At 46.4% G+C, this 23,322-nt stretch overlaps 2 protein-coding genes across 2 annotated transcripts; both read left to right on the top strand.

Moving 5' to 3' along the window:
• The first annotated feature begins 2,196 nt into the window (after window positions 1-2,196).
• On the top strand, window positions 2,197-10,728 carry LOC136941199 (metabotropic glutamate receptor 2-like). Its single transcript, XM_067233641.1, has 4 exons — window positions 2,197-2,902; window positions 4,796-5,859; window positions 9,724-9,901; window positions 10,655-10,728. The coding sequence occupies exons 1-4, from the start codon at window positions 2,197-2,199 to the stop codon at window positions 10,726-10,728; spliced, it is 2,022 nt and encodes a 673-aa protein (XP_067089742.1).
• A 1,739-nt stretch (window positions 10,729-12,467) lies between these two features.
• Window positions 12,468-19,085, top strand: parp3 (poly (ADP-ribose) polymerase family, member 3). Its single transcript, XM_067240969.1, has 11 exons — window positions 12,468-12,626; window positions 13,490-13,689; window positions 13,789-13,914; window positions 14,005-14,184; window positions 14,816-14,954; window positions 15,833-16,074; window positions 16,204-16,362; window positions 16,490-16,576; window positions 16,819-16,996; window positions 17,339-17,482; window positions 17,701-19,085. The coding sequence occupies exons 2-11, from the start codon at window positions 13,513-13,515 to the stop codon at window positions 17,868-17,870; spliced, it is 1,602 nt and encodes a 533-aa protein (XP_067097070.1). The 5' UTR covers window positions 12,468-12,626; window positions 13,490-13,512; the 3' UTR covers window positions 17,871-19,085.
• The last annotated feature ends 4,237 nt before the right edge of the window (window positions 19,086-23,322 follow it).

Raw genomic sequence — 23,322 nt, 5'->3', positions numbered from 1 at the left:
GGTGAATGGAGTTTTAAAGAATGCCCACAGCCATCTTTCCTACTGGATGCCCTCTGAGCTATCTGCTACACTACAGAAATCCCCTTTTTGCCTGCCAATTTAAGTGCAAATATTTTATTTAGGAGCTTTCTTGTGCTTAAGACAAGTACATGTGGCTGCCAGTGCAGTGAATTTCATTTGATGAGATGTATTCAAATAATGTGTTTACTTCAAATTAGGTCAAAGGGCCAGCACAAGATTAGTCATTCCCACTAGAAACACATCCGACTAGATTTAAAATCTAAAAACAAGATTATCACTCTCGGTTAGATGTACAGTTTTTGCGGTGTAGAATCTCTCCAAGGACACAGGTGATTGCTAAAAACACAAGGCAAGCAATACTATCTTAAAAATCCTGCCCGGATCAAGATCAAACTCTTCAAACTCTAAATGAAACTACAAACACAAACACAAGATCTCAGCTTAGTAATCACAGCACCACTACACAGATGCAGCTTTCATCTTCAGTCTGACAACATGTTGCCCGTTCATCCAATAGAGAGAATAATAGTTAATAATAAAATAAAAAAAGAACACTTTTGAAAACAAAAATGTCACTTCTCTCTTCACTTAAAACACGCTGGATGTTGAAGAAAGACACGCGGGAAGAATCTCAACACTGGTGCTTCATCGACAGTACATGCCTGTCACCAGCAGTTAGGACTTGTAGCTCACTGAGGTACTTCAAACACCTCAACATGCTGATTCAGCAGAAAACTGTTTTGCGACCCCCTCCAGTGTAAATTAGTTTCTTACCTCAACCTCACAACTGGAACATCTTGGAGCGCCCGTGCGATCCATCATCTGTTATCCAGTCTCCTGCTGACAGAGTACATCTGCCCATCACCTTGAGTGTGCGTGCTTGGGCGTGTGTGTGTTTGTGAGAGAGAGTGTCTGTATACATTAAGCTTGCATTCAGAAGCTTGCAATCATAACAAACACTTCCTGGCTGTGCTTGGTGGGGATCTAGACGCAAGTCAATTGCAGCTCTGTTGCTATCGACAACAGGCTGCCATCGGAGCAGGATCGAAGTTGCTGCGGTGCCACCAATTAGTGTTCGTCTGAAGCTTCTATTTGTGGACTCCTCTGGAAGGTTTGAAGCAGAGGCGTTGTTAGAGCCTTTTTACTGGGGCACGTGCCCCAGTATAAATCTGCTGTGCCCCAGTAAAATCTAAAGTTAGAGTTTTAAAAATTTACTTTATTAGTCAGTTCATTAATTTAGATTGATAATCCCGGAAAAAATAAATGCAGTATCCCAATCAACGCTTGTTAAATCAAAGCAGTTTAACCGAAAACACAAACCGATGACAGCAACTCTGTGACCGTGAACACTTTTCAGACAAACTGTCTTAAACGGTTCGATTTTTATTTTTTGGGATTGCTTTCTCTTTTTATTTCTCTCCCAAAGTACAGATCTGTGGTTCAGCATCCTTATAATGATAAAACATCTTGCATCATTCTACTAGAACGCCAGATACTGTAACATATTTCTGTAGTTGATTGATGGGCCGTGTTGACAGGTTGGCTGATCCGATATGACAGGTTGGGGGTAAAGCTACACAGGCAAGCTGCCCCCGAAGCCTATTTCAACCCCAGGAACTATTCATGCGATCGGAAAAAGATCTGACGTACAAAGAAATACAAATGTACAGTATACTGTATCTACATTGATATAGGATGTTTTGTGAATGGTGTCAGTGCAGTTTATGTTATCATTTTTCTCTCAGTGAAATATTAGAACAGTGCGCTGTCTTACTTTACTTGCTTTGATAAAACAATAACCATCATCAAACACAACATTTATAACCATGCTCTCTCTCTCTCCATCTCTCCATCTCTCTCTCGCTCTCTCTCTTTCTCTCCCTCTCTCTTTTCCTCGGTCCATCTCTCTACCTCTCTCTCTCTCTACTGTATTTGTTCCCTCCCTCCCTCCCTCCCTCCCTCCCTCCCTCCCTCCCTCCCTCCCTCCCTCCCTCCCTCCCTCCCTCCCTCCCTCCCTCCCTCCCTCCCTCCCTCCCTCCCCAGGTGGCCAACCTCCTCCGCCTCTTCCAGATCCCCCAGATCAGCTACGCCTCCACCAGCGCCAAGCTGAGTGACAAGACCCGCTACGACTACTTCGCCCGCACCGTGCCCCCGGACTTCTACCAGGCCAAGGCCATGGCGGAGATCCTGCGCTACTTCAACTGGACCTATGTGTCCACCGTGGCCTCGGAGGGCGACTACGGCGAGACGGGCATCGACGCCTTCCAGCAGGAGGCCCGCGCCCGGCAGATCTGCATCGCCACGGCCGCCAAGGTCAGCCGCTCCATGAGCCGCTGGAGCTACGAGGGGGTCATCCGCTCCCTGCAGCAGAAGTCCAACGCCAAGGTGGTCATCCTGTTCACGCGCAGCGAGGATGCCAGGGAGCTGCTGGTGGCGGCCAACCGCATGAACGTGAGCTTCATCTGGGTGGCGAGCGACGGCTGGGGGGCGCAGGAGAGCGTGGTGAGGGGCAGCGAGGCGGTGGCCGATGGGGCCTTCACCATCGAGTTGGCGTCCTACCCCATCCCTCAGTTCAACGACTACTTCACCAGCCTCAACCCCTACAACAACACGCGCAACCCCTGGTTCAGGGAATTCTGGGAGAACCGCTTCCAGTGCAGCCTGCACGACCTGGGCTGTGGCAAGCACTCGCTGAAGGATGGGCTGTTCGAGCCCGAGTCCAAGATTATGTTTGTGGTGAACGCAGTGTACGCCATGGCCCAGGCGCTCCACAACATGAGACAAGCGTTGTGCCCCAACTCCACCAAGGTGTGTGAGGCGCTGAAGCCTGGAAACGGACGCAAGTTCTACAGAGACTACATCCTGAAGGCCAAGTTCGACGGTAGGTGGTTTGAAAAGAACGTTAAACATTTGCGTTGAGTTATGCAGTTACAGATAGTGGCTGTACGACCAACCTGGGTTCGAATACGGCCCAGTTTATATTCTAATTGCTGCCCCGTCAAAAAAAAGGCCTGTTAAAACTGTTAAAATAATAGTTGAAAAAAATCTGATTCGATCTGGTCAATATCATCAGCTCTGTCAAATCTTTAGGACCTTCCTTTCCTTATCCCCACTATTAATCTGTTGATCCTTTTCATCCAGAGTTTTAACAAAACAGAAACACTCCAGGTTATCTTCTCGTATATTCTACCTACCTAAGTACCACTTTTACCGATAAGTATAATTACAGCACATCAACTCAGAACTATTGTAGCAGTAGCTGCTATTACACCGGCTCACAGGGAGATATGGAAATGGTCCAACACTAATCCCAGTTGTTTTAATGCTGCTGGTGTAGATAACAGCTTGTAAGGATTCATGCTGCTGGTGTAGATAACAGCTTGTAATGATTCAATTTACCGAGATGAAACATCCATTTTCAGCCTCAAGCTTCCAAGCTTGTTTTTTGTCACGCATCTAACTCAGAGTGTGGGAAGTGATTTGAAAATGTCAGATAAGGATCATAGGAACACTCTCATCAGTGCACAGGCATTACTGCGTCATACATGTGCTGCCAGAGATAACTGTGAACTGTAAAAGAGCGATTATATATAAACATTCGCTTCAACAAAATGTTGATAACACACCTTTACCGACTGAACCTTATCCCTATGTGGAGTTTTTGGGGAGGGTGGGTGGGAAGATGGGGGTGTTTGTAGTCCATGAAGCACTGCTTCAGTCCATCTATCTCAAGCGTCCGTGGGAGTGAGATGAACTCCGGAGGGGAGGTGCTGACGGGTGAGATTGAGGTGGATTACAAGACCCTCGTCTCCGAATGCCCTTGAGGATATGGACACAGTCACGGAGAAGGCAGAACAGCTGGGGGGGGGGATCACAAATCACTGGTGATGCACTTTGAAACCAGCTTCAGTTTCATGAGGTTCTCTGTGTAGCTGCTACTTACACACCTTCTAGACGTGCATTCAATTAGCGTGTCTCCAAATCTGTGACATGTATACAGGATATTTTAGTGTTCTTATGCCTACTGTATATAGGCATATATTGTATACATATATTGTATGTAAAATAACAAATAACATACAGTATATTGTACCAGGAACACTCTTTTTAATACACGTCAATTCATTGAATTGACATTGTCTCAACCCTCAGTAGATGGACCTGGAATATAAACATTTCCAACCAATGAAGACTGTCTTGGAGATTTTTATTCCAGGTCAAGTGCAATGAGATTGTGTCAGCCAAGAAGCCTGGCTTCAATTATGTTAATGCGATGTTCACATCTGTGTCCAATATAGCAGCCACTGCTCATTTGGATGTAAAGGAAATACAATTTTGTTGAGATATTCTGATAGATTAAAAAATATACAATGACGAAGTGAAAAGAAAGAATGGAAATCATCCTCATATCGTCACATGCACACTCTGAGCACTCAGTATCTGTGGAAGGAAAACACAATCAACTGAAAAGTCTGAAACTAATGAGTCTACCGAGGAGATAACCCTTTATTTCTCCCCTGTCCTCCTCCCCTCTGTCTCCTCCCCTGTCCTCCTCCCCTCTCCTCCTACCCTCTCCTCCTCCCCTCTTCTCCTCCCTCTCCTCCTCCCCTCTCCTCCTCCCCTCTCCTCCTTCCTCTCTTCCTGTCTCCTCCCCTCTCCTCCACCCTCTCCTCCTCCCCTCTCCTCCTCCCTCTCTTCCTGTCTCCTCCCCTCTCCTCCTCCCCTCTCCTCCTCCCCTCTCCTCCTCCTTCTCTTCCTGTCTCCTCCATCCCAGCACCCTTCCGCCCTGCCGACACGGAGAACGTTGTTCGTTTCGACGGCTTCGGTGACAGTCTGGGCCGATACAACATCTTCCACTACCACCGAGAAGACAGCCGCTTTGTCTACCGCAAGGTGGGCTACTGGGCCCAGATCCTGACCCTGAACACCAGCCTGATCCCCTGGGCGGGAACAGGGCTGCCCACCTCCCAGTGCAGCGACCCATGCCGGAAGAACGAGGTGAAGAGCATGCAGCCCGGAGAGGTGTGCTGTTGGATCTGCATCCCCTGCCAGTCCTACCAGTACCTGCTGGACGAGTTCACCTGCGCCGACTGCAGCTTCGGTCAGTGGCCCCTGGCCAACCTGACGGGCTGCTACGACCTGCCGGAGGAGTACATCCGCTGGGAGGACGCCTGGGCGATCGGGCCGGTCATCATCTCCTGCCTGGGCATGCTCTGCACGCTCTTCATCATCGGCCTCTTCCTCAAGCACAACGAGACCCCCGTGGTGAAGGCCAGCGGGCGCGAGCTGTCCTACATCCTGCTGCTGGGCGTGCTCATGTGCTACAGCATGACCTTCATCTACATCGCCAAGCCGTCCGCGTCCGTGTGCACGCTGCGCCGTCTGGGCTTGGGCACCTCCTTCGCCGTGTGCTACTCTGCTCTCCTCACCAAGACCAACCGCATCGCCCGGATCTTCAGCGGGGTGAAGGACGGCGCCCAGCGTCCCCGCTTCATCAGCCCCGCCTCCCAGGTGGCCATCTGCGGGGCGCTCATCTCCTGCCAGCTGGTGGTGGTGGTGGTGTGGCTCCTGGTGGAGGCTCCGGGCGTCCGCAAGGAGGTGAGTCCCGAGAGGAGGGACGTGGTCACGCTCAAGTGCAACAGCAAGGACTCCAGCATGCTGCTGTCGCTCACCTACAACTGCATCCTCATCATCCTCTGCACCGTCTACGCCTTCAAGACCAGGAAGTGTCCGGAGAACTTCAACGAGGCCAAGTTCATCGGGTTCACCATGTACACCACCTGCATCATCTGGCTGGCCTTCCAGCCCATCTTCTACGTCACCGCCAGCGACTACAGGGTGAGTCTGTTAGGAAGAGGGGCTCTGGTCTGTTTTATATTTTTATTATTTTTCATTTTGCCGTTTTCATGCTTCATTTACTAGAGACAGTTCATGTTCAGGGCAGAGGGGGGAGAGAGGGGGGAGAGAGAGAGAGAGAGGGGGAGGCCATGCAGCAAAAGCCCTGGGCCAGATTCGAACCCAGGCTGCTGAGGTTAAGCCTTGGCAGTAGTTAAACTCACATATACATAGTGAGTTTTTATCTCACTATGTATATGCCAAAACAAAGAAACCAAACTCTCTCTTTCACATGACTTAGCACTGCCTTCTTTTTCTTTTTTACACTTATTCTATTTCTTTGAGTATCTAATAGTATGCCTGGTGGTTAGTTACCAGACCAAAATAACCACTCATGAACTTTGCTGCATTCCTCCGTTTATTTTTTAATTTTTTTATACACAAGCTCACACAAGCTTCCTTTTAAGTAGGGCTTATTTTCCGTGACAATTCATCAAGATGCACCTCATGCACCCCCACCGCCTGGGGAACAAAAGAAAGTTGGTTGTTGTGTCCCTAAAGCAGAAGTCAGACAACGTGAGTTTATTGAATCTTCTCTTTCCCAGCACCTGGCAGTGAGTTGAGATGACAGATATCAAATCCCTTTGATCGACTGTCTTTACCCATGATAAAAGCAGCCACTTTCTTTTCATGTGTTTGAGAAAGCTGTTCCAGTTGAGAACAAACAATATGGGAAGATCCTGTCCTGCCAATTGCCGGGCTTGAATAAGTGGAACAGAAAAAAACAAGTTGTTGACTTGATCACAATCACACGTAGCATACCGTAAACATCCCCTAAAAATCCATGAACGCAATTCCTCTTGGAGGATTAATACATTTACATTTAGTCATTTAGCAGACGCTCTTATCCAGAGCGACTTACAGTAAGTACAGGGACATTCCCCCCGAGGCAAGGAGGGTGAAGTGCCTTGCCCAAGGACACAACGTCATTTGGTTGGCATAGCCGGGAATCAAACTAGCAACCTTCTGATTACTAGCCCGAATACCTAACCACTCAGCCATCTGACTCCCTAATAGCCCTGACTCCCTTAATAGCATGGTTTCATCTGAACCTTGTGTGTGCAAGTGGTTCCTCTGACAGGAACGGTACTGATAGGATTACAGATGCCGGAAAACATTCAAAAGCTTTTTATTATACAGCCAAATAATAATAAAAAGAAAAATAATAATAAAAGGCTCATTATTTTCTCGTTACCATAACGACGTGTTCATCGCGAGGAATGTGATCTCAAGAACACGTGTAACGTACTAAACAGGTGCGTGCACGTGTATGTACACATCTATTTTCTGAAGGATTTTTATCATGCTGTGAGGGGCTAGGCAGATGGGTTAGTCCTGGGTCAAACTGGACTACTGACAGACATTTTCTGACACGGAGAGTTTAAACCAGAGAGTGAGATCCAGGGATCCTGAGGTGTTTCATCCCCCGAGGGTCTCCTCTGAGTGCTTGGAGAGAGGGGGGAGAGGGGGGTGTGGGGGAGGGTGGGGGGGACTTACCTCTGCAGACACAGAGCATGAGTGAGGATAGCCAGGAGAAAGCAGGCAGGGACAGGATGTCCCTTCCAGTTTGTCCGCGTGCGTAGCTGTGTGGAATGGAGTGTGAAAGAGAGGGACGCGTGGTTCCAGCTGTGCCCCTGCGCTGGGGGACCGTGGGGGGGCCCTGGGGGGCCCTGCCTCCGGGGCCCCACGGGCAAGACGAAGGGGGGGAGGGAGGGACATCTGAGCGGGGGATTATAGTATCTCAACACAGCTCTGTGACCCAGCAGAAATCACCTATGGAACAATGGGAGTGACACGACGGGTCAACCGAGTTTCATTTCTTATTTATATTTTTTTAAATGACTTTTTTTTATACATACTGTGAAGGGACATTTTTGGGCTGTGTTACCCTAGTTGAACACTCATTCTTAGAATATTGTCACAGTTCTGCGATTTTTGAACTTTCTGTTAGAAAAATCACACATTAATTTGCATGTTGTCTGGGATGAATTGTTAAAGCTAACAAAATATGATTCACTGAAGCATGAACGGCACATTTGATTATTTAATAAAATATTAAAGATTCTCCATACCCAGGGGGGGAGGAGGGGGGAGGAAGGGGGAGGAGGGGGGAGAAGCTCTGCTTTACTAACCTTCATGAAAAACAAGTGTTTGCCATCCTATTCAAGCAGCAGATGAAACATCTCTAGTGTAGCACCTTGTCACCTTGTGAAAACCCATCAGGGAATGATTACGAAACATTTACACACGAACAAAGACATGCATGCTCCCGCGCTCAGAGCCGCGGTCTAGACCGTGTCAGACCGCCCGCTGGTCTGAGTCCAGACCTCTGCTCTACATCTCCAGGCACTATCCTCTACTCTCCACAAGAACCATCTACTGCATTATTGAAACCACTTAGTGCCTCATTCCTATGCAACACTGTCATCGTTCTTGTGTTGCTGGACACTATTCTAGAACACAGAACACTGGACATTATTCTAGAACACAGAACACTATTCTAGAACACAGAGCTCTGGAAACTATTCTAGAACACAGAACACTGGACACTATTCTAGAACACAGAACACTATTCTAGAACACAGAACAGAGGGTCTTCATGCCCGTCGGTGATGCTGGACCAGCAGACGACTGCTCTTTTGTTAATTTTGAGAGATTTTGTTTTGATTTTGAGAGTCTGCTCAGACATGAGTCGAGTCTCTCAGTAGACTCATCACACGAGCTGTTACATCCAGTTCTGTTTACGTTTCAGTTGAAGTTTAGATTTACATTTTGCAATCACATGAGGAACACAGCTCACACTCTTGAGAAGGACTCCTGTGCAGGACACATGTACAGTGTTGGTACTGTGGTGTTGACGAGAACGAGGCCAGTGGTCTGATCAGGCCCCGGTCGTGTCCCAAGCAAAGTGTTTACAGATCAGCCCTCCATGACCACCTAATGCTAATATTGAAATTAGTATTCATAGAGATGGAGAAACACAGCTGCTGTTTCTGGCAAAATTATAGCCGGGATTCTGGCAAGATGCATACAGTTCCCATCATGCAACATTGAGATGCACATACTGTGACAGTCATTTTGTAAAAAATGAAAGACAAATATCTTCGGATTGAAATCTGATGACATGTAAACACGCATGTGGGCGGATGGAGGGAGGGGAGGGAGAGAGGGAGGAGGAAGGGAGGGAGGTGGAGAGGGATGGAGAGAGGAATGGAGAGAGAGAGGGATGGAGAGAGAGAGGGATGGATGGATGGAGAGAGAGAGGGATGGATGGAGAGAGAGGCGGGGAGTGAAGTGAGCTAAGGATGAGATGAGGAATTGACTGACAGGCAAATCAAAATCTTGTTCACACCACCCTCAGAAGTATGCTGGCAGCATCAACGCAATCCTACTTTGTTGCAGAGAAAGTCTAAATGCTGGATTATAATACTGACATTAGGTTTACAGCAAACAGGTAAATTATACAAGGACATTAAGGGCCCATTTGAAAGCTGTACAGAGCAATATTAATGATCCCTCTTTTAAACTGTTCTAATATCTGCCATCTAATATCATGGAACCTCCTCGTGTCTTCAGAGGGTTGTGCTGTGTTGTTGTGGTGCATATGAGGTGCACTATTAACCCTTTAAAAACCCTCTCTTCCTTTTCAACCCATACACCCTTTCTCCCTTTCACCTCTCCTCCTCCCCTCCACCTCTACACTCCTACCTCCCTTCACCCCTCCTCCCCTACCCCTAACCCCATCACCCTCCCCCACTCCTCCCCCTCTCTTCCCCTCCACCTCACCACCCTTCCCCCCCCCCCCAGGTGCAGACCACCACCATGTGTATCTCGGTCAGCCTAAGTGGCTCGGTGGTGCTGGGCTGCCTGTTCACCCCCAAGGTCCACATCATCCTGTTCCAGCCCCAGAAGAACATCACCACCCTCAGGGTGCCCACCACTCGTTTCAGCGTCACCACTGGCCCCGGCTCCAGCTTCTCCCAAGGTACCTCTACACAGCCGGCCTGCATCCTGCACACAGCCGGCCTGCATCCTGCACACAGCCGGCCTGCATCCTGCACACAGCCGGCCTGCATCAGCGCAATCCTCAGCATCGTCAGAATAGTCTCTCACCATGTCCTAACTGGACGCGAGCGTCTGACTATCACCTTGGATACTCCCTGTCCACACTGAACCCGTCAAACTCACTTCTGTTACGTTGTGTAAACTGACCACGTTCCTACGACACAGAGTGCTACAGACGGGATAGTCATACGCTCGCTTCCAGTTAGGAGACGGTGTCAGAAGTTACATGGAAGAGTTATTGGTTTCCAAATGAGTGAACTAGGAGAATACTGGTCTGATTCAGGGGTGCTGTGTTGCTGTAACTCCCCGAGACCACACCTCTTGTATGAGTCACAATGCCAGGGGGTTCAGCCCTGGTCCTCAGAGGCCACTGTCCTGCATGTTTTAGACGTTTCCCTCCTCCAGCACACCTGATTGAAATTAACAATCATTACCAGGCTTCCACAGAGCTTGATAAGAGCCCATTCATTAGTATCAGGTGTGTAGGAGCAGGGAAACATCTTCTAGAACATGTAGAACATGCAGCGACCCCCGAGGACGAGGGCTGAAGGCCCCCTGCTCTATGCTAACCCCTGTGCTCGAGTCGCCTGTGGGCTCGAGTCGCCTGTGTGCTCGAGTCGCCTGTGTGCTCGAGTCGCGTGTGAATAATCACAAACCTGTTCTGTCGTTGCAGTGTCGGCTGCCAACATTGTGCCAACGGTGTGTAACGGACGAGAGGTGGTGGACTCCACAACATCCTCCTTATGAGCAGGAAGGAGGCTCCGCCTGTCAAGCGTGGTACGCTTCCACTGAGCTCTATAATCACTAGTCAAGAATCAGGTGTTTCAGATATTAGGAGGTCACACAGAACACCGTCCTGATTCCGTGGTCCTCTGAGTGCTGTGAGTACAATGTCCCGATTCTCGTTTTTTTTGTTCTCTGACTAGTAGTGGTTTTGAAAAAGGCCAATTAAATGATGCCAATTAAAATTCAGTATAGCCCTTTTTATTGACCATTCTACTGGCGACATGGATTAAATAATAGTAAATCTGTTAAATGTAATATATACGAGATGTTTTTCATGTAGATTTTGGTGAACCGGTTTGTGTTTTTCTTGTAATTATTGTAAATAAAATGTGTTTTTTATTAATATGGAAACTACCAGTGGTTTGACTGTTTTTTCAAAAGACGAAGAGACACCGATGTAAGTTTAGCATAGAATCTTCTATAGATGCTTTCAACTCTAACAACATTCACAAACGGTACAGCACATGTGGTTGTTATGGCCCAAACTCTCAACCGAAATCATGACAGCTTCTGTGTTCCAGTTGTATGGATACACACTCTGTCATCGACTCCTTGTTTGCTTGAATCGCAGTGGGGAAAGGTGAATTAGACTTGTGACATTTAATTACTGAATACCATCACCCTGGAGCCTTCTGCATATGTAGCTAACCATCTGAATTCCTTCCAAGTGGTTCACACTCACATTCTCTAAACGGTTGGCCTTTTCCAGCATTTAACAACATGACATTTCAAGATGATCCAAATTCACTGTCTTTGATTCTCCTAGACACAGCTGATGAGAACATGCTAGAACATTTCATTCTTACCTGTTCTTCAATTTCCGCACTTGTGGCATACTTTGTTTGGGCTAAAGGAAATAACAAATGTACATTCTGAACGAATACCTAAACAGTTGAGTATGTATTTGCTAGTCATATTATAAACCCCATCAAAACACTGGATTAAATATGATTCACCAGTTAGTTTTTACACCACAAAAAACAAGTGCAATACAGTACCAAGCATCACACTATGATAATATAACCTTCAAAAAGGCTTCTAGGATACACACACACACATAAAAAAAACGATTGGAAACTAGGGTAAGTGGTATGTGGACGGCTCAATGCTTACAGGGTCGCACTTGTGATGCAACACTGACATCTTGTGGACTTAGTGGGCAACAACATCAAAAGAACGCAGATGTGAATTGAATGAAAAACATTAGCATTACTTTATTACTGTAATATTTGTACCAATATTACAAACTCTATAAACTAGAATCTAGCTTATAGAGGACATTAAATTTACAGCAAATTTCAAACAGCCCTCAACACTTTATTTATATCTATTCATTATTATATGAACGGTAGGTTAGATATAAAAATGGTTGAACCAAGAATTTGGTTATGGTTATGTATGTGACCAATCAACTGGAATTGAATTGAACTGTAATGTAGCCAATATTTCATGTCATATGATAAAGTTTGACTACATACAGGGCAAGGTCATTTAATGACCTTTTTTCATTGTATATTTAATAGGCTATGAATAATAGTCTATGGTCTGAACTAAAGTCTCAGACCAAATGAAGTTATTAGAATTAGCACGATCAGCTCTTTGTTCGAAACGACCTTTGATTGGAGGTGTGTTCCGGGTTTGAACACACCCAGAAGATCTTCCAGTATCCGCCTTGTGCATCGTTTAAACTTCATAGGGAATACCTCTTAAATTTGGTTATGACTGTTTTCGTGACCGAACTAGTTTCAGCCTTGGTAGTCTAACTCAGTGCGTGTTTCTGCTCAAGTCTCTTGACAGCTGACAGCTCGCGCAGTGTGGGTGTCCCTGCCCAAGCACCTAAATCGGTTGCGCAGATAAAAGTGAGTAATTTGTTTTTAAATAGTTCTTGCGTGCGATGTCAGTTGTTTCAAATGTATTTTTCAGTAAGATAAGTAAGCATATTTACTGCGGAACAAGCTGGCGACCAGCTGGACATTGAGCCACAATCAAATTTCGAGCAGGATTGCTAGCAATGGTGGCAAAATTATAGTTAAACCATAAGTAACGTTGCGTGTCGCTTTAAAGTAACAGCTGAATAGACCTAGTAATGTTCACATAAAGCTAACACTCCTAAAAACGTTTACTTATACGAGGCTATGGATGATTGCTTGCACGCTGATATGTTGTGCAGTGTAATACTATTAGCTATCTAGCAACCGTAGCTAGCTAGGAGGCCGTGAACACGTTAGGCTATGCTAGAAAAGATACCTTTGCGTTTTATATCGACATGCGACGGCTTTATTAGCGTGACATATACGATTAGAACCCATGACGAGTCCTAGATTTCGTCTAACATAATTTCTTCTGATTTTAAGATGTCTGTTAGTGATCACTGATCAGGTCTGTCTTCGTTATGATTGGTCATTTCAAGCGGCCGCTTCGTCTATAAAAGTTTAACTGTTTTCAACACCTGCCCTCCGCACACACCGCATCTGCATGCAGCGTGTCATGTAACTTGCAAGACAGGGCGGTTCGGGTAAAGTGCCTTGAGTGGCCATCGTACAGTGTTGTCCTGCAAGGATGTCTGGCACTACAGCATCAGAGGCGATAGCAGGCATGCCCGAGCTTGCCCCATGACGTGAGCTCCCACAACTCAGATGGAAGAAGGCAGGGGCGTAGATTTCATTATACACTTTTAGTTTTGCTAAATTTTTCATGAGAGAATACTACCGTGCGTTTACAGGAGGGTGATTACAGAGGGAGGATATGGCGCCGAAGAGACGGGCAGCGGCATCTGCCAAGAAGACAGGGACTAAAAAGGTGAAGCAGGAGGAACCAGAGAAACCCAAAGACGCCTTCACCTCCGCCAAAGAGGCCCTGAAGGCGGCAGGACCACAGGTGAAGGCCAAAAAGATTGACCAACACTGCAACGTTGAAGGAGAGGTGAGATAAAGATGTGAAGATGCAGCGGTTAGCCTACATATGAATCAACCGGGCCGCACTTTTTCAGATTGTCGTGTGTTGCGGTTTGTCATTCAACAGATCTACGAGGATTATGACTGTATGCTGAACCAGACCAATATCGGTCACAACAACAACAAGTTTTACGTCATCCAAGTCATCCTATCAGATTCCCAGTACTATTGTTGGACCCGATGGGGGAGAGTGGTAAGATTTGAAATGAATTGCCTACAGGTAGCCAATAGTACTATATTGTCTTTAACTAGTATAAACGTTTTTTTTCTTATTTTCTGCCAGGGCGAATCGGGACAGTCCAACCTGTCTGAACTACCCAACGCAGAATCATCCGTCAAAATGTTTGAGAAAAAGTTTAAAGAGAAAACGAAGAACAACTGGAGTGACCGTGGTAATTTCCAGTCGCATCCTGGGAAGTACACCCTGATTGAAGTGGACGGGGATGAGGACGCAGAGGTCAAGGTAACTGAACGTTCTTGAAACCCGAGGGAATCGTTTCATGTGATAGGAAAAAGGGCAGTTAAAGATGGATCTGTACCAAAAACTGTAAAAATAAATATATTTTTTGGGTTTCATACCGTAGCATCACCCTAGAAACTACAAGCCTCATTACGCAGAATATAGAGATGGCAAAAGTACACACATCCTTCACTCAAGCAGAAGTAGGCCTACAGGTAGGCCTCTACTCATGTTTAAAAAGACTTGGAAGTTGAAGTACTGACTACACTTATTCACTCAAGTTAAAGAAGTGGTCTCTGACACTACTACCTGTAGTACCAGTAGTACCATTACTACTATCTGTTTTAGTATTTTACTAAAACATTGTCAGAAGAATTATGAAGTACTGTAACCAGAAAAATCTACTTAAGTACACTAACAAAGTATTTGTACTTGAAGCGTATTAGAAAACCAAGAAGCTTCTGTACTGCATGTGATATGTGTCTCCATAGCAACAGTAACTGCCATTCTTCCTATTTCATGAAACACAAGAGGGTAGTCATGTTTTTAATCACATGTGGAGGTCATGTTTATGGAGCTTTCACAGAAACGCGTGTCTTCCATGTCAAACTTAGTTCCTCTGGTTCTGGTACAGGTGGATACTGTCGATGGTGCAGCTGTAGTGGTCAACAGGAACGTCCTTCCATGCACACTGGACAAACCCACACAGAAACTCATCGACCTCATCTTCAGCAACGACATGTTCAAAGAAGCCATGGAGGTCATGAACCTGGGTGGGTCTCAGTAACAGTCGGTTGGATTCTTTCAGCTCCTTGAAAGAAATGTACTAATGTCTTGGGTGTTCCTTTCCGTCAGTGTACTGTATGTCCCGGTGGTTAGGTTAGGTTAGTGTACACAAGCTCTGTAATATTACCTGTTGGATGTTGGCACTGCTAAGCTTCAGGAATGCGTGTGTGAGATTGTGATGGTGTGAATCCTACCTTCTCTGGCAGTCAGACTCGATCCAGTCAAGTTCAAGGTTCCATTTTTGAACCAAAGGACAATGAGAGATAATGTCAGGTGATTAAAAGGTCACTAAAAAACACATTTCTGTCTAATCTACGTCTTTATTTCCTGCGGGGTTCTACTGTGGAGATTTGGACGTTTGTGATGTTTGTGCAGTCGATAGGATTATGAGATGCCTAATCATCGAGCTAGCAATGGAGACGTTTACGTTTTTCTGTCCTTAACAAGGTTCTTAAGAAGAGTTTTTACGTTTCTTAAAATCAGTTTGCCAGAGAATTCATCCACTAAGTGTCCCATCGCTTTCTGTTTGTGTGTGTGTGTGTGTGTGTGTGTGTGTGTGTGTGTGTGTGTGTGTGTGTGTGTGTGTGTGTGTGTGTGTGTGTGTGTGTGTGTGTGTGTGTGTGTGTGTGTGTGTGTGTGTGTGTGTGTGTGTGTGTGTGTGTGTGTGTGTGTGTGTGTGTGTGTGTGTGTGTGTGTGTGTGTGTGTGTGTGTGTGTGTGTGTGTGTGTGTGTGTGTGTGTGTGTGTGTGTGTGTGTGTGTGTGTGTGTGTGTGTGTGTGTGTGTGTGTGTGTGTGTGTGTGTGTGTGTGTGTGTGTGTGTGTGTGTGTGTGTGTGTGTGTGTGTGTGTGTGTGTGTGTGTGACAGACATCAAAAAGATGCCCCTGGGGAATCTGAGCAAACTGCAGATCGCCAAGGGCTTCGAGGTGTTGGAGGAGATCGAGGCGGCCTTAACCAGCAGCGGCAGGTCTCGTCCAAAGAGATCGTCCAATGTGCTGGAGGAGCTCTCGTCAAAGTTCTACACCACCATCCCACACAACTTTGGCCGCCAGAGACCAACCCCCATAGATATGATGGAGATACTAGAGAAGAAGAAGGAAATGCTTCTGGTGAGACCCTCTTGGCTCACGCCTTAGCTGTTTTGCCAGAGAAAATCCCACAGACTGGGGAGTACATCTCGACTGCTGAGTGTGGTCATTTGTGAGCGTCGTGTGTTTTGCCTCTGCTGTCCCCTGCAGGTGCTGGCAGACATCGAGGTAGCCCAGAAACTGAAGGCAGAGACCGAGAGGGCCCAGGAGGAGATGAAGGTGGAGACTGTTCCCCACCCTCTGAACCAGAACTACGACTCCCTCAAGTGCAGACTCAGCTTACTAGGGCGAGACACACACGAGTTTAAGGTAGCGTTCAGTCATTCTGCACCCTGCTCAGGAATCCAGTGTACAAACAAGGTGTTTATTGTGTGTGTGTGTAAAGAGTACACACCCCCTGTTGTCAGATTATTTTAACATGTTTTCTTATTTGAAGGTCATTAAGACATACCTTGATGTCACAGCGAACACGTACAAAAAACCTGTTATCATTGATGTCTGGGAGGTGGACCGTGAGAGCGAGGTGGGTCAAACGGCAGCATGTCAGTTAGAAAGAGCAGCTCCAATATCACTCTTCTGCACCTCAGGACTTGGTGTTCCAGTAGATTCACACCATACAGCAGATGCCTTCAGAGCTTTGGATACATCCCGTTCACAGTTTTAAAAGCCGCCGTTTTTACTTTGTCTTACATCAGCGGCTTGTTTTAGCCCGTGTTAACAACGTAGCCTGCTCGCTCGCTCACGCTGTGTCTCCACGGCTCCTAGGCGGAGCGCTTCAGGGCGAACGACAGCCTGGACAACCGCCGCCTGCTGTGGCACGGCACCAACGTGGCGGTGGTGGCGGCCATCTTGAAGAGCGGTCTGAGGATCATGCCACACTCCGGCGGCCGTGTCGGCAGAGGGATCTACTTTGCCTCGGAGAACTGCAAGTCAGCGGAATACGGTGAGACGCCCTTTACCCCCAAACGCTCCAGTCAGTCCCTTTACCCCCAAACGCTCCAGTCAGTCCCTTTACCCCCAAACGCTCCAGTCAGTCCCTTTACCCCTTCCTTCAAACGCTCCAGTCAGTCAGTCAGTTAACCGGCCGGCCAGTCAGACTGTACTGTGTGTGCCATCTTGAGATCTTGTCCCTGCGATAATGTAACAGAATATACATAAATACACTATATATGTATACACACACACAGTGAATATACTGTGTATATATGATGAGAAGATGTAGTAGATGATATCTACGAGAAAGTCTGGCTGTAGTTTCAGCACCTGTTGTGTGTGTTCTCCACAGTGAGCTCCTCTAAAGGCACAGGCGTGATGTTCCTGAACGAAGTGATCCTGGGGAAGGAGCACCACATCACGGCTGACAACAGCTCCCTCAGGAAAGCTCCGCAAGGCTACCACAGTGTTGTGGCCCGGGGCAGCGTGGAACCAGGTAGAGTACACACTTAACTAAGTACACAACCAACACTTGGACTTTCAGTGGGTATTCATGAATGATCTGAATTTGAAAGCTGTGATGATTTGGGACGCCTGTGTTATAGATCCACACCCAGTTTGGTGTGAGTTCTTTGAGGGGCGGAGGGGGGAAAACTGATGTCCTGGGTAAGAAGCGTGGTGCAGTTGTGTGGTAAACACGTGTGTGTGTTTCAGACCCCTCCAAGGACGTCTCCATCACCCTGGATGATAAGAAGGTGATGGTGCCCCAGGGACCCCCCATAGAGCAGCCCCAGTTCTCCGACAGCTTCTTCAGTAACAGCGAGTACCTCATCTACAACGAGAACCAGTGTCGCATTCGATACCTGCTGGAGCTCAAGTTCTAGCTGCCAGGACTCAGGCTGCGGGGATGAGATCCTCCTCTCTGCTCTGGGACTCAGGCTGCAGGGATGAGATCCTCCTCTCTGCTCTGGGACTCAGGCTGTGGGGATGAGATCCTCCTCTCTGCTCTGGGACTCAGGCTGCGGGGATGAGATCCTCCTCTCTGCTCTGGGACTCAGGCTGCGGGGATGAGATCCTCCTCTCTGCTCTGGGACTCAGGCTGCGGGGATGAGATCCTCCTCTCTGCTCTGGGACTCAGGCTGCGGGGATGAGATCCTCCTCTCTGCTCTGGGACTCAGGCTGCGGGGATGAGATCCTCCTCTCTGCTCTGGGACTCAGGCTGCGGGGATGAGATCCTCCTCTCTGCTCTGGGACTCAGGCTGCGGGGATGAGATCCTCTGCTCTTCGAAACACGGTACAGATTACACCGTTAGAATCTCCCACTGCCTCTCCCTCCCAAACCCAACCAAAGTGTCCTGGATGTTTAGAAGATGTTCCCCTGTGCCTTTTTCCCACTCTCATGGAAGGGCATGTTCCCCTCCTCACATATACTCAAAGATGTTTCTCACGTCACAGTATCTGCTGTCAGATTGTACCGCACCACAAGTGTGTGTGTGTGTGTGTTGCATATATACATGTACACAGAACCTATGTTTAAGAAACATTCTTCAAGGCCTCTCAAGATTGAATCTGTCAACTGTCACTTAACGGTTGTGCTTATTTTGCTCGCTGCACTGTCAGCCCTGCTCCTGTATATTAGCTGTATAACAGCTTAGTCCTGAGTTGACACTACTGCAATTTCCACTGGCTTGAGGGATAAACTGTATGATAACCAAAATATTGCCTATGCACGATGAAGAATATTCTATACATGACTGTATAGTTGAAGTACGTAACGTAGAAGGTTGACCTCCACACAGTATGTATAAACTGTATGCCTTTAAGAATTCTTATCTTATTTTGTGGAAGTGTATGAAGGATGTTTCTGCTGTTAACAGTATGCAAGGTTTCCAAGCAAGGCCCTGAAATTGTCTTTGTTAGTGTGCTGCAGTGTCATGTAGCCTGGGTAATTTCTCTGTCCTTAGGACCTGTTTTTTAGAGCTGGGAAACAGTTCCCTGCCTCTCCGGTAGGGGGCATCTGCATTAGTGAGAGAGAGATTGAGGATGTTGGATGCAAATCCCTTATTATGCAAAACAATAAAGACAACAATTATACTACAGTCAGTGTCATGCTGTTTGAGATTTGTAGACTACATGACTGACGTGTCTACTCAGAACACATGCCATCCATTTGCACGTTTTAATTCTCTCGATGTATGACTGTTTAGCCTGTGTTCTGCACCTCTCTTTCACCAACCGTCTCTGGAGGAGGGGTCACTAAATAGCTTCTCCCAAGGTTTCTTCCATTTTTTCCTCAAATTAGATTGAACTTGTTTTTTCCTTGTCTTCCTTGAGGGTTTAGCTTGGTTGAGGTGCAGTTCTATGGGCGTGAAGCCCTCTGACATTGCTTGTCACAAAATACACAAAAGGGCTATACAAATAACATTTGATTTGATTTACATGCAGGTAGGCATCATTTGCAACAACATAACAGTGTAATGACAACATAAGTGTAATGACAATGTTGTAACAGTGTAATAACAACATAATAACAGTGTAATAACATAATAACGGTGTAACAAGTGTAATAGTATAATAACTAACAACAAGTGTAATAACAATATAAGTGTAAAGACAGTGCAAGGTTTGAAATTGCGAGCACTTTGGTCGCTCCTGAAATCTTATCTTTGCGACCTCCAAATATATTTGGGAGCATTTGTGCAATTTAAAAGCATTTTGGTTTCATACCGTAGCACCACCATAGAAACTACAAGCCTCATTACACAGAATATAGAGATGGCAAAAGTACACACATCCTTCACTCAAGCAGAAGTAGGCCTACAGGTAGGCCTCTACTCATGTTTAAAAAGACTTGGAAGTTGAAGTACTGACTACACTTATTCACTCAAGTTAAAGAAGTGGTCTCTGACACTTAAGTAAAAAGTCATCATTACTACTACCTGTTTTAGTATTTTAGTAAAACGTTGTCAGAAGAATTATGAAGTACTGTAACCAGAAAAATCTACTTAAGTACAGTAACAAAGTATTTGTACTTGAAGCGTATTAGAAAACCAAGAAGCTTCTGTACTGCATGTGATATGTGTCTCCATAGCAACAGTAACTGCCATTCTTCCTATTTCATGAAACACAAGAGGTTAGTCATGTTTTTAATCACATGTGGAGGTCATGTTTATGGAGCTTTCACAGAAACGCGTGTCTTCCATGTCAAACTTATTTCCTCTGGTACAGGTGGATACTGTCGATGGTGCAGCTGTAGTGGTCAACAGGAACGTCCTTCCATGCACACTGGACAAACCCACTCAGAAACCCATCGACCTCATCTTCAGCAACGACATGTTCAAAGAAGCCATGGAGGTCATGAACCTGGGTGAGTCTCAGTAACAGTCGGTTGGATTCTTTCAGCTCCTTGAAAGAAATGTACTAATGTCTTGGGTGTTCCTTTCCGTCAGTGTACTGTATGTCCCGGTGGTTAGGTTAGTGTACACAGGCTCTGTAATATTACCTGTTGCACTGGTTGTGTCCTTATTTTGCACAGCCGGGAATCGAACCAACAACCTTCTGATTAATAGCCCGACTCCCTAACCGCTCAACCATCAATAAAGTGATTAGTGTTTAGTGCATGTCTGTATTTAGTGTTCTGTATCCAGGTGCAGATGGAGGGGGAGAGGCCTAGTGCAGTTAATTTGCTGACTAGTATGTCAGGGATGATAGTATTAAGAGCTGAGCGGTAGTCAATGAAGAGCATTCTTATATAGGTTCCACGGAGTTCCAGGTGGCTCAGTGCCGTGTGGAGGGCTACGTTGTAACCCTCCATCTCCCACGATCTCTCAATCACCCTGGGATCTGCGACGGTGACCCCTTCATCCTCTGCCAGGAACCTTGGGGTTACCATGGACGACGAGCTCTCCCTCACGGCCCACATTGCTGCGGTCTCTCGGTCGTGTAGATTCACCCTCTACAACATCCTGAAGATCAGGAGGTACCTGTCTGAGCACTCCACCCAGCTGCTAGTCCAAGCACTTGTCATCTCCAAGTTGGACTATTGCAACTCGCTGCTCGCTGGTCTCCCAGCATGTGCAACCCGCCCCCTTCAGAGGATTCAGAACGCAGCGGCCCGCCTGGTCTACAATCTACCCAGACGCTCCCATGTTACCCCGCTCCTCGTCTCTCTTCACTGGCTACCTATCATGGCCCGTATCAGATTCAAGACCCTGGTCCCAAGACCTTCCGAGCAGTGAACGGGACTGCACCCGTCTACATCAAGTCTCTCCTGCAGCCTTACACCCCCACCCGTCACCTACGGTCTTCTTCAGACAACCGCCTGGTGGTCCCACCGCTCAAGACCGCCCGGTCCCAACACAAGCTCTTCTCCTGTCTGGCCCCCCAGTGGTGGAATCAACTCCCCACCTCCATCAGAGACACTGACTGTCTCTCCACCTTCAAGAAAAGACGCACGCACTTGTTCCGGGAGTACAACGGTACTTAGGAATGGTTCGCTTGACCCGATGTTAGTTTCCTCAAGGATCACAATGACTCTTGCTTAGAGACTTGTTGCTCTTGTGGTTAGTGGTAACTGTTTTAAATGTTTGTTCTCGCTGTGATATATTGTTTTTATTACTGTTGCTTGCTTTTTTCCACAGGTACACTTGCACTTATAGCGGTTCATGTTGTTTAATTGTAACTTGTTTAACTACATGCTCTTATGGTTCTTCCCTTTGGCACTTACTTTGGTTATTCACAATGTGTGCTTCATGTTTTGGCTACTCGCAATGTTTTTGGCTATCTTGTTGTTATGATCAGTGACCTATGCACTTTGTAAAGCTCTCTCTTGGAAGTCGCTTTGGATAAAAGCGTCTGCTAAATGAATAAATGTAAATGTGAATGTAAATCTTCCGTGGACCTGTTTGCTCTGTAAGCAAACTGATGCAGGTCAAATGTGGGGGGAAGGGTTGATTTGATGTGCCATGAAACCAGTTTTTCAAAACACTTCATGATTACAGGTGTAAGTGCAATCGGTCTATAGTCATTCAAGCTGTTGATGGCTGGTTTCTTAGGAACGGGGATGATGGTAACTGATTTTAGGCAGGGTGGGATGGTGGCTGGAGAAAGGTTAAAGATCTTAGTGAAGACAGCAAGTTGGTTGGCACAGGAATTGAGTACCTTTCCAGATACTCCGTCAGGGCCAGCGGCTTTCCTTGTGCTCACTGATTAGAGCACACATCTCACCTCGTGTTCTTGTAGGGTGAGCGAGTGGCTGCTGGGGGTTGGTGGAGTCAGTGCAATTGTGGTGGGCCTGTTGACCTCGAAACGGGCAAAGAAGTGATTAAGTTCCTCTGCCAGTGAGGCATCAGCATGGACAGTGCTGGTGTTGCTGTTCTTGTAGTTGGTGATGTTTTGGATTCCCTTCCACAATCTCCTTGGATTATTGGGTGTGCTCAAGCCTTCGGCGAGAGCACAACCTTTGTTCTCTCACATATATATTATTATTATTATTATTTTTTTTTTATTTTTTTTTTGCCCCCCTAAAACTCAGTAAATACTTGGCCTACATAGACAACGTAGGTGTCAAAAGTTTCGTCTTGGTAGCGATTGAGTTGCTTCTATTGGAATTTACGTTCCGTTGCATGGTTTAAGCGTAAGTTAAGTTTTTGTGGCGAAAAGTGAAGCTAACGGTGGCTAATTTGCTAGCCACAGTCACTGACGTTACTAACGTCACTGCGTCACTAACGTCACAAAAACACGCGTGACTACCTTTGCCAGAACATTCGTTTCACATCTGTTAACTTGGGGGATAGCTAGGCTAACTATAGCTTTACTGCAAGGCAGCTGCAGAAACGCCACAAGAAAAGAGGCCAGGGTGATAACTATTTACTCATTTGACTTTGTGATATGACACACAATTGTGATGTGTAATGTACAATATAAGCTGATATTATTAAGGAAGTACATCTACTTTCGGAAACAGTAGTCTACTATTTCACTGAAGTATTAGCATCATGACATTAGCCTGTGTTTCCCGGGCAACAAATACTACAGTGGTCTATGATGTAGTTATCTGTTTTCAATCGTTAAAATAAACATTCCTCACATATACATTTTCGTTGTAGGATTTATTCTGACATTAGAAAACGATTTGTTGGTGAAATTACCATTACCTGTGGTTTCAAACCAGTGTAGCTCACTGCAACGCTGTAGCTTACGCGAGACACACTACAAAAACATCTAGCTACAGTACACAGCTGTTTAGGAAGTCAAACGGCGACAGAAAATGTTCGGCACTCCCCTTACTTAAATCAAAAGTCTATCTAACTACTAACCTGAACTTCATTGCCACAG

This window comes from Osmerus mordax, chromosome 1 (assembly GCF_038355195.1).
Source record: "Osmerus mordax isolate fOsmMor3 chromosome 1, fOsmMor3.pri, whole genome shotgun sequence".
NCBI lineage: Eukaryota > Metazoa > Chordata > Actinopteri > Osmeriformes > Osmeridae > Osmerus > Osmerus mordax.
The sequence above is the reverse complement of the archived record's forward strand: the minus strand, read 5'-3'. Positions and strand labels throughout refer to the sequence as shown.

Bases quoted from the DNA above. Each gene is read 5' to 3' on its own strand.
- LOC136941199 (XM_067233641.1), top strand. From the start codon at position 2,197: ATGGCGGAGATCCTGCGCTACTTCAACTGGACCTATGTGTCCACCGTG. The intron at 5,860-9,723 runs GTGAGTCTGTTA...CCCCCCCCCCAG, and splicing joins TCACCGCCAGCGACTACAGG to GTGCAGACCACCACCATGTG. The intron at 9,902-10,654 runs GTACCTCTACAC...CTGTCGTTGCAG, and splicing joins CGGCTCCAGCTTCTCCCAAG to TGTCGGCTGCCAACATTGTG.
- parp3 (XM_067240969.1), top strand. From the start codon at position 13,513: ATGGCGCCGAAGAGACGGGCAGCGGCATCTGCCAAGAAGACAGGGACT. The intron at 14,185-14,815 runs GTAACTGAACGT...GTTCTGGTACAG, and splicing joins ATGAGGACGCAGAGGTCAAG to GTGGATACTGTCGATGGTGC. The intron at 17,483-17,700 runs GTAGAGTACACA...TGTGTGTTTCAG, and splicing joins CCGGGGCAGCGTGGAACCAG to ACCCCTCCAAGGACGTCTCC.